The 12828-nt window shown below is 54.7% G+C and overlaps 1 protein-coding gene across 4 annotated transcripts in view; it reads right to left on the bottom strand.

The window, feature by feature from the left end:
* Positions 1-12828, bottom strand: part of FGD5 (FYVE, RhoGEF and PH domain containing 5) — a 118518-nt gene that overhangs the window by 103066 nt on the left and 2624 nt on the right. For all 4 annotated transcript variants that reach the window (XM_042236431.1, XM_027957811.2, XM_027957809.2 and 1 more), the window contains one exon: positions 1581-4152. In XM_042236431.1, the coding sequence (XP_042092365.1) occupies positions 1581-4152 (2572 nt within the window). The remainder of the gene's footprint in view (positions 1-1580; positions 4153-12828) is intronic.

A 12828-nucleotide genomic window follows, 5' to 3' on the forward strand; every position in this document is an offset into this window, starting at 1 on the left:
CTGTATCCATGGGATTCTCCAGGCGAGACTACTGGAGTGGGTTCCCAGGCTCTTCTCCAGGGGATCTTCCCCACCCAGGGATCAAACCCAAATCTCTTACATCTCCCGCATTGGCAGGCGGGTTCTTTACCACCTGGGAGGCTTCCCCCACACCCACCGGGCTGGGGTCTTGTCAAACCCCACTGATAACCACTAATGCAGTGGCCTTGTCTGCTTTCCTGCTCCCGCCCTCCTGAAGTGCGCACATGCCCCCATCCTCCAGATTAACCTGGATCCCTCTAGCGGCACTGAGGCCCACCTCTGCTCCAAACCAGTTCACAGAAAGAACCAGTTCACAGCCTCACCCAGACTCGCGGCAGGGAGAGAGGGAGACACGGTAGGGAACCGTATGAAAAATTCAGGAGAAAAGCCACACGAACCCTCCTGGGGTCTACACTCCACAGAGAGCTAACGCTAATCGCAAGCCGTTCTTATCTACTCATTGCTGCAGGCCCCCTTGGGAGTTTGCAACTGTGTGGGACTCGACTGAGGTCCTGTACATGTGGGGAAAGAACCAGGCTTTCCTCGAAAATCAGCACCATTCTTCTGACTTTTCATTAATTCAGATCAGGTGCCCCCGAGCGGCTAAGCGGTGGAGGCTGAATTGCAGCGCCTTTACGGTGCATCCGCGGTGCATAAGAAACAGAAGACTTGGCAATCACCCACCTGGGATGATCAATAAGGCCGTTCCGTCAGCCTCGGGAAGGTGAGGTCAGAAAACCCCCACTGGTGTCAATAACTGAAATGCTTCACTCTCACTCCCAAGGTGACCGAGTCCAAAAACGAACCAAAAAAAATCAGCTTGGACGTACCTCTTAAAGACCTCTATTGAGAAATTTAGCTTAGGGCGCCCTTAGCTCTTCAAACAATTTAAATAAATTGTCTTTTCTAGTTCCCTTGAATAGAGTGTATATTGACACAATAAAAAGGGGTTAATCTCAATTTAGGGTATTTTCCTGATGGGGAAAGATATTTAGTTTGGCAAGATTCCAGGCCCTTCTCTTTTGGTGACTTTCCCAGAGGGGAGTAGTAAAGCCATCTGCCTAGGAGATCAGAAACGTATCCCAAATAATAACAAACACCTGCCCTATACTTGGCATCTGAGACAACATTTTCAAACAGACTAGGTACTCCGATCTTTCCAAACACTCTGCCTAGAGGTAGCACGGATTCTTTCCACAGGTGAAGTAACCGGGACTCAGACAGGAAAGCGACTTAGCCCAAGTCACAAAGCTAGAGAGAGACAGAGCCCGAGGCAAAAAAGCCAGTCTGTTCTGACCACTATGCCTATCCCCGACTTCCAGGATCCAACTCCTGATCGTCTGAGGTGCTGATGTAATAAGAACAGAAATGAACTGCAAAATGAAAGTCACACACTAGACTCATCCCCAAACCATCCCTGACCAGGTCTGTGGAAAAATCGCCTTCCACCAAACTGGCCCCTGGCACCAAAAAGCTCAGGGACCGCCACCCTCGCCTAAGCTTGCCTCTCGGATGGTTACCACCGCCGGCCGGCAAAGGGAAGGTGACTGTCACGGTACCTTTCTGCCTCCGGGTCCGCGCTCTGCGGCTTGCTCTCGAAAGCGTTGAAGCTGCTCATGTCCACGTAGCCGTCATTCTCGTTGGCCGTGGACAGGGCCCGGCTCTGGTCTTCAAACAGCTTGGTAAACGTCCCGGCCCGCGCGGGCCTCCGGGGCGGGATCTGGATGTTCTCGTAGTCCGAGTTCATGGCCGGGATGTTCTCGTAGTCCGAGGTGTCGGCGTTGGGGAACGAGATGGAGCGTGGCTTGGTGAGGGGCAGCGGCAGGAAGGGGGGACGGGAGCGGTCCTCGAAGGACTCCACCCGGGACACCGTCCTGCTGAAGGGGACCCCCTTCCTCTTGCCCTCCCGGCAGAAGATGAGCGAGGAGGGCGAGTCGCAAGCCCGGAGCTTGCCCGTCCGCGCCCGGAGCTGCGGCGAGTTGCTGAGGCTCCTGCGGTCCAACTCCAGGAGCCGGGCCGGCCCGTGGTAGCTGGACTCCGAGGACGACCTGGACGAGGACACGTTGACGTCCACGTGCACCTTGCTCTCCGTCTTCTTCTTGAACGTCAGTGCCAGGAACCGCTTGAAGGACGACTTCTTCTTCTTGGAGTGCTTGTCCGGGGGCTCACTCTCCACCAGGAGCGAGGGGGAGCTCTTGGTGATGGGCTTCTTGGTGATGCAGGCCAGGTCGAACGGGGGCGGGATGTCTACCATGGACGATGGGGTGGAGGTGCCGCTGGACGGCAGGTGGCTCCTCTGGGAGAAGCTGCCGGAGGAGCCGATGACGCAGGGCAGGGACAGGTTGTCTTCCTTCCTCTTAATGCTGTGGCCGTCGAGGCTGCAGGCCTCAGGCTCCCGGTACAGGGACACGGGGATCTCCCGGCCCTCCACGGAGAATGATCGCGGGTACAGCGTGAAGGCTCTGGGCTTTGCCGGCAGGGCCCTGCTGACGTCCAGCGGCTTCCCCTCCAGTGACAGGACTGTCTTCCTCGCCTCCGTGGTGGCCGCCCCAATGCCAGCGGCCGCTAAGCCAGCTTCCGGCCCCATTTCTTCCGGGACCGTTTCTGGGACGTAGCCAGCCAGCTTCCCGGAGTGGGGCCTGGCCCTCGCCATGACGTAATTCCTGTCGATGGGGACCAGGCCGCCCTCCGCATCAGGGCTCAACTCCTGCGGGGCGACCTGCGCTCTGGGCGTCTCCGCCTCCCCGGGATCCGCCCCGCAGGGCGGACCAACTCCCATCTCATAGGGGTTGGCATCCTCATCCTCAGGCAGGACCAGGACGTCAGGCACAGGGGGGCCCTCCTCCTCAGCGCCACCCTGCTCGGAGCCCCGCCGCTCACGCCCCGGCCCGGCCTCGGGGTCCCGCTCCGTGTGTTCTCCTGGCCCCGGCTCCTGTGCTGACTCTCCTGCGGACTCAGAATAAGGAGGGTAGCTCTCACTACAGAAGGAGGTGCTCTCGGAGGGGAAGAACTCGTAGGGGCTGGCCGAGAGCGGAGGCACGAGGTCGTCCACGCTGTCGCTCTCGAACGGGATGATGTGGCAGCTCTCCTCGGCTGCTTCATCCTGCACGGGGTCCTCACCCTCCCCGGGGTCCTGCCCCACCTCCGCTTCCGCCGGGTCAGCCGGCTCATCCTGCCCACCGTGCTCGCTGCCATCACCCACGGCATCGTCACACACTTCCCGGGAGACGTCAGGGTCATCTCTGGCCACTTCGGCCTCGGGGACACCCGTGGCCGACCCCTCATCCTCTGGGGGCTCCTCGCCGGCATCGTCCCCCTCGCCCCTCTCGTCCACACTGCGGCCCTGTTCTTCGTCCTCCTCCTCTGCCTCCTGGGGGGTCCCAGGGGCCCCGGGCTCCTCCTCGCCGCCAACCTCGGTATCCTCGATGACCTCGAGGTGGGCTGGGATGCTATCACTCGGAGACTCTGACCCTCTGTCCCCAGGCCCCCCGTCCTCCAGGCTGCAGGCGCTGTGTTCTTCCGCCAGCCTCTCTTCCTCCTCCTCACTCGCCAGCGTCTGGTCCTCGGTCCCCGCGGCCCCGGCACAGTCCGCCCCCTCCGCGTCCTCGGGGGCGAGGGCGACGTCTTGGTCAGCCTGTCCGCTCAGCACCGCCCAGGCCTCTGCAGCCGGGGGCCCTGCTGGCCCACACCCCTCGCCCCCATCCTGGCCCTCCTCCTCCTCCTCACCGGCCTCCGGAGGCCGCGTGACTGCGTTCTCCTCGCAGCCCGCATCCCTGGCTCGGACCTCCCCCGGCGGGGCCCTGGGGGCCACGATGTAATCCTCGTCGGCCTCGGACTCGGAGCATTCCGGGGTGGACCGGTGCTCTTCGTAGAGGCCCCTGTCTACGCAGGGCAGCTTCCCGTTGCTGCATTTGTTCAAGCTGTTGATCACGTAGACGCTGGCCCTCCACTCGCTGGGGTTGGCCAGCCGGGGCTTTGGGGCGATGGGGGGTTTCGGCCCCCTGGACATGGAGGAGTTGGGGCTGTGAAGGCTTTCAGGCCGGAATGATGCCGGGCAGAATTTGGGTGGTGTCTGTGGCGTGAGGGAACTGGCAGCCTTCGGCTTGGGGGCGACTGGTGGTTTGGGTGAATCTACAGGATGAAAACACAGACAAGAAGGGGAGAGAAAGCACAGTTACCTTTACTTCCACTCGAGTCTCCTACCTACCGTTTTCAAGAGAACACTGGAGCTGGCTTCCCAGCCCATGTGAGCCCAGCCTACCACGTTCCGCCAGGTTGATGCCCTCCACCAACATCTTTAAAATCCCGTGTGCTCATGCACTTGGTGGCGTCTGCCTCTTACGGGACCCCACGGACCGTAGCCCACCGGACTCCTCTCTCCATGGGGTTTCCCAGGCAAGAACACTGGAGGGGGTTGCCATTTCCTTTCCCACTCAAGATTCATTCTGTGAACAAGGTGAAGAGATCTTTCTTCTAAACACAGTCCGGCTGACGGAACCCAAACGAATGACAGCCTGTGCTCACAATGAAAGCGTCCTGATCTCTGCACTCCTTTGCCCAACAAGTATGTTTAAATGCATGTGCCCAGGAGCCAAGGAAGATCTCAACAGTCAGCATCCAGGCTGCCCTCAAGGAGCCCACAGCCCTTCTCCCATGAGCGCAGTCTAGTCTCTCCACACACGGCACCATAGATGGCAGAGGCTTCCAGGGCCAAGAAGAGAAGAACACCTCTGCCGAATTCTCACAAGTCGAATTAGGGAGACCAGCCTGACACAACGGGGAATTCTGTGGTGGTCCAGTGGTTAAGAATCCACCTTTCAAAGCAGGGGACTCAGGTTCCAATCCCTGGTCAGGCAACTAAGATCCCACATGCCTCAGGGCAACTAAGCCTGCACCCCAACTACCACGCCTGCCTGCGCACGCTCGAGCCTGTGCTCCGCAGTAAGAGAAACCCATGGGCTGCAGCTAGAAAAGGTCGGCATGCTGCAGTGAAGACCCAGAGCAGCCAAAAAAAAAAAAAAAAAGGCCGAGAGAACAGCCACAGGAGCTGCGGGCTCTTGGAATATCATGACTGAGCACCTCCCTCCCTCAAGAATGGCACACCCCCAGGCTGGGGGTGGCGACACCTCTGAACTCTGCATGCCTCGGGGCTGGTATCCAGCGAACTGGCCTGCACCCAAACCTCACAGGGACATCACAGGGTATTTTCCAGCACGGGTCTCATCGCATGTGGATGCTGAGGGTCTATCGGCCACGACCAAACGGAAGATGGACAACACGCACGTGTCACGGGGTTAGGGAAGCAAGGGTGCCGCGGCTAGAGACGACCGCTTGGAGGGGGTGAAACTGCAGCTCGCTTTGGCAGGACGGGAGGGACCCGGACAAGCAGGAGGGTCAAGGGTGGAATCGCCCACTTCCAAGTTCAGCATCTCTCCTGCCACAGCCAGCCCATGCCTTCACACCTGCGGCTGGGCTTCCGAGCCCCTGTCCACACTGCAGACAGGTGAGGAATGGGGATTCCCAGGGACGCCACTCTGTCCTGCCATCTTTGCTTCAGCACCGCCTGGCAGTCCACTGCCCAGGTTTAGGGTGCACATCCCTGCTGCGGTCCAATCTCAATTCCCAGTTCCATCCCCACTAAGCCCTGGGCGTGATACTCTGATACAGAGCTGGCTCGGCGTGTCAGTTCAGCCTGGGACAGAGGGAAGACGGAGCAGCTGGCCTGGAGGGGTGCCAGCAAACACCACCCCCTCCCACGGCGTCCAACTCCCAGCTCCATCTCTGACCTCAGTCATTTCTAATCCAGGGCAGACTGACAAATGTAATGTGAGCCCCATTTATCATTACACATGTAATTATTATTAATTCTCTTATAGCCACATTAAAGAGTAAAAAAGAAACAGGTGACACTAACTTTAACAATACATTTTTCAGTTCAATTTATTCCAGATATCACCTTGGATATTATCACGTAATCAACGAATCATGTGTGGATCAACATGTACTTGATACTCAAGGTTCATTCGGGAAATATCCAACATTCTCTATGATGCTAAGTCCTCGAAATTGAAGGTATATTTCACACTTGCAGCACGTCACGACTCAGGCCAGCCCCACCCCCGGGTGCTCAGGAGCACAGGGTGGGGTGGCCGCGGTGGCCGGCAGCACAGCTCTAACTGATTTCAGCCCATCTCCACGGGGACTGTCCCACTGGCCCCCCATCTCAGTGTGTGTGTGTGCGTGTGCGTGCGTGTGTGTGTGTGTGTGCACGCTAAACTGATTCAGCCGTGTCCAACTCTTTGTGACCCCATGGACTGTATGTAGCCCACCAGGCTCCTCTGTCCATGGGACTCTCCAGGCAAAAATGCTGGAGCGGGTTGCCATTCCAGTCTCCAGGGGATCTTCCCGACCCAGGGATCGAACCCGGGTCTCCTGCACTGCACACAGATTCTTGACCTTCTGAGCCACCAGGGAAGCCCCCGTTTCAGTATATCTGAGGCCGAAGTCAGTGTCGTCTCCCCAAGCTGGCACGACTATGAAAAATTCAGCTGAGGGGCCCCAAAGGAAATAATAAAAAAAAGGCCCTGGATACCAATAATACAGGGTCGTAAAGCCCACGCACTCTGTTCCTGGAAGGGCCTGACTCCAAAGCCTCTTTACTTGCGTCTGCACGTAAATCCGATGAACTGACCGGCGTGGTTTCCCAGGGCACAGCTAATTGGGAGGGGGCAGTGAGAACAGGGACACTGTCAGTTGTAAGATGTGGCAGCTGACAGCAAGAACAGGAGGAAGAGGCCCATCGGCCAGGACTTTAAAGCCTCGGGGCTTCTCTGGTGGACCACGCTAGGACTGCACGCTCCCAACGCAGGGGCCCGGGGTTCCAGCCCTCCTCGGGGAACCAGACCCCACATGCCGCAATTAAGACCTGGCACAGCTGAAGAAATAACCATTTTTTAAAAAAAGGTTTTAAAGACAAAAGCACTCACTTCCTCAAGGCCCTAACCCATATCTACATTCACCCATACCAACAACCCATTAAAGCTGCAGGCATCCAGATAAACAACCCCGAGTCTTCAAGATGAAAGAAGTGACTTTCCAACTCCTTGTTTCTATACACAATCAAATACAACCTAATTTAGAAAAAATTTCTGTTCAATTTAGTTTTTTTTTTTTTAAAGCCCGAAATATCTGGAGCTTAAAACAGCTAAGCTTCAGCTCCCTGTCAATGTGGCATAACACGGTAACAATTATAAGCCTTTGGAGCCTGGTGATCTGGGTTCAAATCCTACCTTTGCCATTTATAAGCTATGAGGCTGAGTCTCAGATTCCTCTTCTGTAAAACGGGTACAAGAGGCTGTTATACAGATCCAAGGATATATAATACGTTAGCAGGACTTTGCTTAGCAATTTTCCATAAACAGAAGCTTCACTGGTGGCTCAGACAGTAAAGAATCTTCCCACAATGCAGGATCCATGCAGGTTCAATCCCTGGGTCGGAAAGATCCCCTGGAGAAGGGAATGGCAACCCACTCCAGTACTGCGCCTGGAAAATTCCATGGACAGAGAGCCTGGCGGGCTATAGTCCATGAGGTCGCAAAGAGCTGGGCACGACCGAGCAACCCTTTTTCACACTATTGTCGTTCTAATAAAGTCAGGCTTCCCCTCCTTGACGTCTTCTCCTGCTGTTAAGTCTGGATCTACAATGAAACATGACGTAATACGAGCCTCACTTCTCAACATCAGGTGTCAGACACTGGCACGCAATTATTCTCCAGGGGGTGGGGACTCTCATTTCTCAGGTGGTATTTCACACAGGCACCACCAGACCTGCCAGAGGGACAGATCGGTCCTGAAAAATGCATCACTCCCACCCCGCCCCATCCTTCCTGCAATCAAGCTATTGATCTGCAGGCGCCATCTCCTCGGAAAAAGGTCACAGTGGGCGTCTTAGGCGTGATCCAGCAAGAAAATGCCTTCCCCAGGGGAGCCCCGAGGAGCGACATTACCCAATGTCCACGTCCTGCTCCCCACTCTAAGAGCTCAGGGCGTTCCACCCTCTTCCCCTCTGAGATCCAAGGATGGCAGAGTCAGAAAGACCCTGCCCAACCCCTCATTGAGAGAGGAGACTGAGGTGCAGGCAGGGCGGGGGACTCAGTGAGTCCAGAGCAGGGCCTCTGTAGAAAGGAGTCTCTTGCTTCCTGGTCCAGTCCCTTCACCCTTTTGACAGCGAGCATTTCTTCTATGGGATCCCCGGTGGCTCAGCGGTAAAGAATCCGCCTGCCAATGCAGGAGACGCGGGTTCAATTCCCGGGTCTGGAAGACCCCCTGGAGGAGAAGATGGCAACTCACTCCAGTATTCTTTGGCTGGAAACTTCCATGAACAGAGGAGCCTGGGTGGGCTTCAGAAGTCCATGGGGTCGTGAAGAGTCAGACACAACTGAGCAACTCTTCCACAGGGCAGACTCGGGGCTCCCGGCTTCTAGGGAAGCAGAGAAAGGCAAAATACAGAGAGACTGAGGCCAGAGGGACCAGGGACAGCGAACCAAGTGAGAAATTCCCATAAGGCTGAGTCAGAAGGACTGAGGACCACAGAGTGAATGACTGGCTCTCCTCCGCTCCCATCCAGCTGTCTGTGATCCAGCTCCACGACATCAGTATTGATGGAGCACCTAGCATCTCCTAGGCCCTCCTCCAGACTCTCTGAATACATCAATAAACCAAACAAAGACCACATTCCTCCTGGCCTTTACACTGTAGTGGCGGGAGATAAGTGATAAAAAGCCTAAGTTTGTTATCCATCATACGTGAGATGATCATGAGGTCCACAGAAAAAGATCAGGAGTTAGGAGGAATTTGGAGGAAAGATGAGGAGCTTGCAACTTTAGACAGAGAGACCAGGACGGGTCTCAATGAGAGGACATCAGAGTGAAGACCTGAAAAAGGCGAGGGGATTCAGGGCTCACCCGGCGTGTCCAAGGCCGTCTGAGGGGTGGGAAGGGAGTGAGGCAGCGAAGGAGGACAGGAGATGAGGGCAGAGGGGTCCTGGCCAGAGTGTCGATGACAAGCTGGCCCTGAGCAGGAGGCCAAGCCCACTCCAGCTAGTGTGCTGAAGGTGGCAGCAGTGCTGAGCGTGAAATCGGGGAGGCCAGGGAGGGGCCACCGGCGAGAATGATGCAGGCCAGAGAGGATGGAGGCTTGGACCAGGCTGCAGCCGAGGAAGCGGTTAAAAAGAAAGAAAGAGAAAGATCAGATTCTGAAGATGAAGATAGAGCTGGTGGGATTTACAGACGGTTTGGATGTGGGGTGTGAGAGAAAGAATAATCACGGGCAACGCGAAGGTTTTGAGTCACAGCAACCAGCAGGGTAAAGCTGCCACCAGCTGAACCGGGGAAGGCTGCAGGTGTTGCGGGAGGAAACCAGAACTTCGATCTGCACCTGTTGCATCCAACTTCCCCATCACATCCCTGGAAGGAGCGGTCAGTGGGCTCTTGGATGGACCAGCCTGGGTTCCTGGCTGGAGGCAGCCATCACAGAGATGGGATCAGGGCACGAGCCAGGTGAAATCACCAAGAGACTGAGTGGGGGGCAGAGATGAGAGTGGAGCCCGGGACGGAGCCCCCCTGGCCCCAAGGCTCTGAGAAGGAGCCGGTGAAGGAGCCGGGACGCAGGAGGCTAGAAGAGGAAAGGGGACGGCCCCCGGCTCTCCTTCCTCCCAAGGAGGATTCACACAGAGCTCCTGCGCACAGGGCCAGGTTACCTGGGTCTCAGACCAGTGCTGCCCAGAGGAGGCGCAGGGGGCAGATACACCAGGGTGCCTGCTGAAGGACAGGGACAACTTTCATCATAAAAAAAAAAATGAAGCTGGATATGATCCAGCTATCCTACACCTGTGCACGTATCTGGAGAAAACCTACATGCACCCCAGAGTTCACTGCGGCACTAGCTGCACCCGCTAAGGCACAGAAGCAAGCCCAGAGGAGTGGATAATGAAGATACAGACAGTGGAATATTACTTGGCCAGAAAAAGGAATGAACTCATGCCATCTGCAACAACACGGATGGACCTGGGGATCAGCAAGCCATATGAAGTAAGTCAGACAAGGAGAGACAAACGCTGTATGACACCCAAATCTAAGCTTCCCTTGTGGCTCAGCTGGTGAAGAATCCACCTGCAATGCGGACACCTGGGTTCCATGGAGAAGGGAAAGGCTACCCACTCCAGTATTCGGGCCTGGAGAATTCCAAGGACTGTATAGTCCATGGGGTCGCAGAGTCAGACACAACTGAGTGACTTTCACTTTCACACTTTCATCTAAATCTAAAAAAGTAATATGAATGAACTTATTTACAAGACAGAAACCGACTCACAGATTTAGGAAAGACATTTATGATTGTGGTGGGGGGGGGAATAAATTAAGAATTTGGAATTAACAGGTTCATTCTACTATATATAAGAAAGATAATCAACAAAGACCTACTGTACAGCATAGGGAACTCTACTCAAGATTCTATAATAACCTAAATGGGAAGAGAGTCTAAAAAAGAATATATATATAATACATATATATAAATATTTGAGCATGTTCAGTCACTTCGATCGTATCTCTTTGCGACCCCATGAAGCCTGCCAAGCTCCTCTGTCCATGGGATTCTCCAGGCAAGAAGAGCGGAGTGGGTTGCCTTGCCATGCCCTCCTCCATGGGATTTTGCCAACTCAGGGATCAAACCATGTCTCCTACATCTCAGGTAGATTCTTTATATAAAGAATCTGGGAAAGCTCCTATATATATTCCATATATGGTCAAAAATGTTATGAAAAAACGTGGACAAACCCAATATATATATATAACAGAATCATTTTTCTGTACAGCTGAGACTAACACAACACTGTACATCAACTATGCTCCAATATAAAATAAAAATTTAAAAAAAGGAGGTTAGGTGTTCCAGGCAGAGGCACAGAGCATGCAAAGGCCCAGAGGCAGTCAGATGCAAGGCCTTTGGAAATATGGCCAAGAGTCCAGTTTGGCTGAGCTTTAGAATATGGCGGGGGTGGATTAATAACAGGATAAATCAGAGCAGGGGCTTCCTCCTCTGGGTTCAGTGTAACTTTCTGACTCTCTAGAACCCAGCAGCCAAGGACGGGTGTGAGAGGTGGACCATAAACAAGGCTGAGGGCCAAAGAATGGATGCTTTCAAATTGTGGTGCTGGAGAAGACTCTTGAGAGTCCCGTGAACTGCAAGGAGATCCAACCAGTTCCTCCTAAAGGAAATCAGTCCTGAATATTCATTGGAAGGACAGATGCTGAAGCTGAAGCTCCAACACTTTGGCCATCTGATGTGACAAGCCGACTCATCAGGAAAGACCCTGAAGCTGGGAAAGATTGAGGGCACGAGGAGAAGGGGGTGACGGAGTATAACATGGTTGGATGGCATCACCGATTCAACCGACATGAGTCTGGGCAAATTTTAGGGGATGGTGAAGGACAGAGAGGCCTGGTGTGTTGTAGCCCATGGGGTCGCAGAGTCGAACACGACTGAGCAACTGAACAACCAGAGCAAGAACCAAGCATGGATGGACCTTCTCTCTCCCCGAAACACACAGCCTGGGGGGCACACCCTCGCCACCCTGAGGTCCCAGTGCCCACGACCTCCTGGCAATGCACTACCCCTGAGGATGACCCGAATGCAGAATAGCTTGCGAATCAAGATGCCAAGAGTTAACTGAGGGCGGGGGTGGCAGGTGGGGAGTCACAGCAACAGGAAGAAGAGATTTTTCACGGCCTCTGGAGACAGAAATCATCCGCAGCCAGCCAGCCAGCCTCCCTGGTACCAGTTTATATTTTCTCTCTGTTTTAATTAAATATCTGCCACTCACACATTCATGCTGCTGGCAGCCGTTCCCTTCTCCAGGGGATCTTCCCAACCCAGGGATCAAACCCAGGTCTCCCGCATTGCTGGCAGATTCTTTACCAGCTGAGCCACCAGGGAAGCCCAAGAATACTGGAGTGGGTAGCCTATCCCCTCTCCAGGGGATCTTCCCGACCCAGGAATCGAACCAGGGTCTCCTGCACAGCAGGCGGATTCTTTACCAGCTGAGCCCCCAGGGAAGCCTCCCTTGTCAGCTATGCAGAGGTTAAATGAGAGGGGATACTCGGAGGAGCTCTGGACTGTGAATTGGAGCTCTAATCTCCATGGCTGCCTCTGCCAGGAGTTGAAGGGACACCTTGGGCAAGAGCCCTCCTGTCCTTGAGCCTCAGTTTCCACATCTGCAGGGTAAGGGGACTGCACCGAGCAGTCAGTAAGTGCCGTCTACTCTGGCAGACGAGTCTTTTCAACTGAGGCTTTTCTGATGGCGTTCCCTGACATCCCCACCTTGGGCCCCTGCATCTGTTGCAACTGCAGTTCACTGTTCTCCCTTTGGAACTCTCATAATCGTATGTTCCAAGAGTAATTATCTTCCAATTTCACCTTCCAATTGCATCTTTTTTTTTTTTTTTATAAATTGCATCTTAATTTACATTTCATTCCTGAATGCCTGCTGGAATGTCCAAGTCAAGCCTCATGATTTCTAACAAGGCTGCGGCCAGGTGAGTCCAGCGACCCACGATAGGTGCGGGACCCACGACACACGTGGGAAAGGCATGGCTCGGACAGACCTGACCCCAACCCCAGCTCCGCCACACATCCGCTGTGTGATCTCAGGCACGTCACTGTGCCTTTCTGAGCCTCAGTTTCTTTCTAGGTAAAATGGAAGAAATACCTCGCTTTTTTCATAATGCTGTTGAGAAGTTCAAGGCAAAAAAC

This window comes from Ovis aries, chromosome 19 (genome assembly GCF_016772045.2).
Source record: "Ovis aries strain OAR_USU_Benz2616 breed Rambouillet chromosome 19, ARS-UI_Ramb_v3.0, whole genome shotgun sequence".
In the NCBI taxonomy this organism is placed as follows: domain Eukaryota; kingdom Metazoa; phylum Chordata; class Mammalia; order Artiodactyla; family Bovidae; genus Ovis; species Ovis aries.